This window comes from Halyomorpha halys, unplaced genomic scaffold (assembly GCF_000696795.3).
Source record: "Halyomorpha halys isolate HHAL.00 unplaced genomic scaffold, Hhal_1.1 Scaffold399.1, whole genome shotgun sequence".
Classification (NCBI taxonomy): domain Eukaryota; kingdom Metazoa; phylum Arthropoda; class Insecta; order Hemiptera; family Pentatomidae; genus Halyomorpha; species Halyomorpha halys.
In genome coordinates, this window is record NW_027107556.1 from 131,405 (window position 1) to 133,269 (window position 1,865).

The 1,865-nt window shown below is 32.1% G+C and overlaps 1 protein-coding gene across 6 annotated transcripts in view; it reads right to left on the reverse strand.

Annotated features, from left to right (window-relative positions):
- spg (dedicator of cytokinesis spg) overlaps positions 1-1,865 on the reverse strand; it is a 161,128-nt gene that overhangs the window by 4,177 nt on the left and 155,086 nt on the right. For 4 of the 6 annotated variants that reach the window (XM_067045949.1, XM_067045948.1, XM_067045947.1 and 1 more), the window contains 2 exons: positions 1,204-1,265; positions 977-1,112 (listed from right to left, as the gene is read on the reverse strand). In XM_067045949.1, the coding sequence (XP_066902050.1) occupies positions 977-1,112; positions 1,204-1,265 (198 nt within the window). Of the gene's footprint in view, positions 1-976; positions 1,138-1,203; positions 1,266-1,865 lie in introns of all 6 variants that reach the window. The other 2 variants (XR_010843004.1, XR_010843005.1) reach the window with 1 other exon arrangement.

Genomic DNA, 1,865 nt, shown 5'->3' on the forward strand with positions numbered 1-1,865 from the left:
TATTAGTTGTTTTTATATTATGGCACAAAACATTATGGTTATTAATTGTTTTTATATTATGGCACAAAATATTAGTGTTGTGGTCATCAGAACAGGAATATTTAATATACAAATTTAAAATTTAAATGTTTATATAAATAAATAAAGTTGGCAGGAATTTCCTTTTTCCAGAACTTTAGAGATCCCACGAGTGGAGTTAAAAAAATTGTTGGTCCATTTTTTAAATGTACATAAATAATAATTAATTTATCAAAACTGACCCGAGTAAGCTGGTAAAAATTTATTAATTTACCTTAGTATTCATCACAACCTCTCAATAAAGAAATACAACAATAAATGCGAAAAATTAACTACCTGACTAGAGATTCCTATTTCCCTAGAGATTCAAAAATCCCTAATTCATCCACAGCTGTGAAGGCATGAACATAGCAGCTAGCTTTTATAAAACTATATAAAACTTTAACTAGAGGGTTGGAAATCATAAAGGGGCCTCTACATGTTGGCCGAGCCATGGCGAACTCAGACATACGCGAGCATGTGGATGGGTGGCTTGGGTTGGTTGGCCTAGGCTCGTTGCCGAGCCGTCGAGAGTCGGTTTTTTGGCCACAGATCAAAGGGGTTCATGAAAGCGCTCGTGTAGCATCTCCACCATTGTTCTTTGTCTAGTTGCAACTGAGAGCTGTTAGGAGGTTAAAGGTGTTTGTTGGTACTCTTTATAATAAGTTTTATATTTAATCTTATTTATTTATATTTAATTTCCTTTCATTTTCTTTTTTTGTAATAAAAATAATACAATCCAAGTGGAATGGCTGAAACCACTAGTACGTCCGCCATGCTTGCCTCTCTGAATAACAATGACATGTGCTCTTTGTTTGCCGAGCATTTGAACGAGCCTCCGATCCGTGGCGAGCGGCCAACATGTGGATCCACCTTAAGACTAGCTATAAGAAATGGTTAAATATCGTCTAATACTAACGGAGATGAAGAGAAGACTCTGAAGATTTGGGTGGCACAGGCGGTGGTTGACGAGGCAGGTGCCAGTCTTCAAAGTTGAGAGCTGATGACAGTCTCTCTGAAAACCCAGAATCGCGAGCGGCACATTCCTCTTGCTCCTAAATGAACACAGTAAACAGAAACCTAGACTAAAATAAAATAAATAGTATAACAATTTAGCACAAATTAATATAACATGATAAAAATTACCTTTCTACCGATGACCCTCTTAGGGGGAGCAGGTGGGACTTCCCCATTCCTCTTATCTATAACTAATAATAAGCCACATTATTATTATTGTATTATCATTATTATTTTATTTTGAGTTAACGTGTTAATAGTTGACAGATTGATATGAGAAGGTGGCTGAAAAACAAAATGAGATAACAACCTTAATTAAAATAAACATAAAAATAAAAATAATAACAAACAAACTAGCAAATATACATAACAATAAATTAAGTTGATACTAATAGAAGATAAAATATAACATTGTAGAGGTAAGAATTATACAAAATAAATGATGAAAAAAAAATATTAAAGAATAAACATAGTTCAATAAAATAAAAAAACAAACATAATGAAAGGTGTTGAAAAAAATGTAAATGATGAGTAATTGAATTAACATAATAAGGTATGTAAATAATGAAAAGAATTTAAATCAACATAATAAAATGTGTGAAAGAAAATGGAATATATGTACAATGGATAAAATATACACAGTAACATAATGAATAAAAAAAACAATAAGCTAAAATAAATATACAATGTCCGGGAACAAGAGAGAGGAAATATATCACAGTGGGAAAAAAGAAGAAATATTTAAAATAAATAAAGGAACAAGAGAGAGGAAATATATCAGAGTGGGGAAA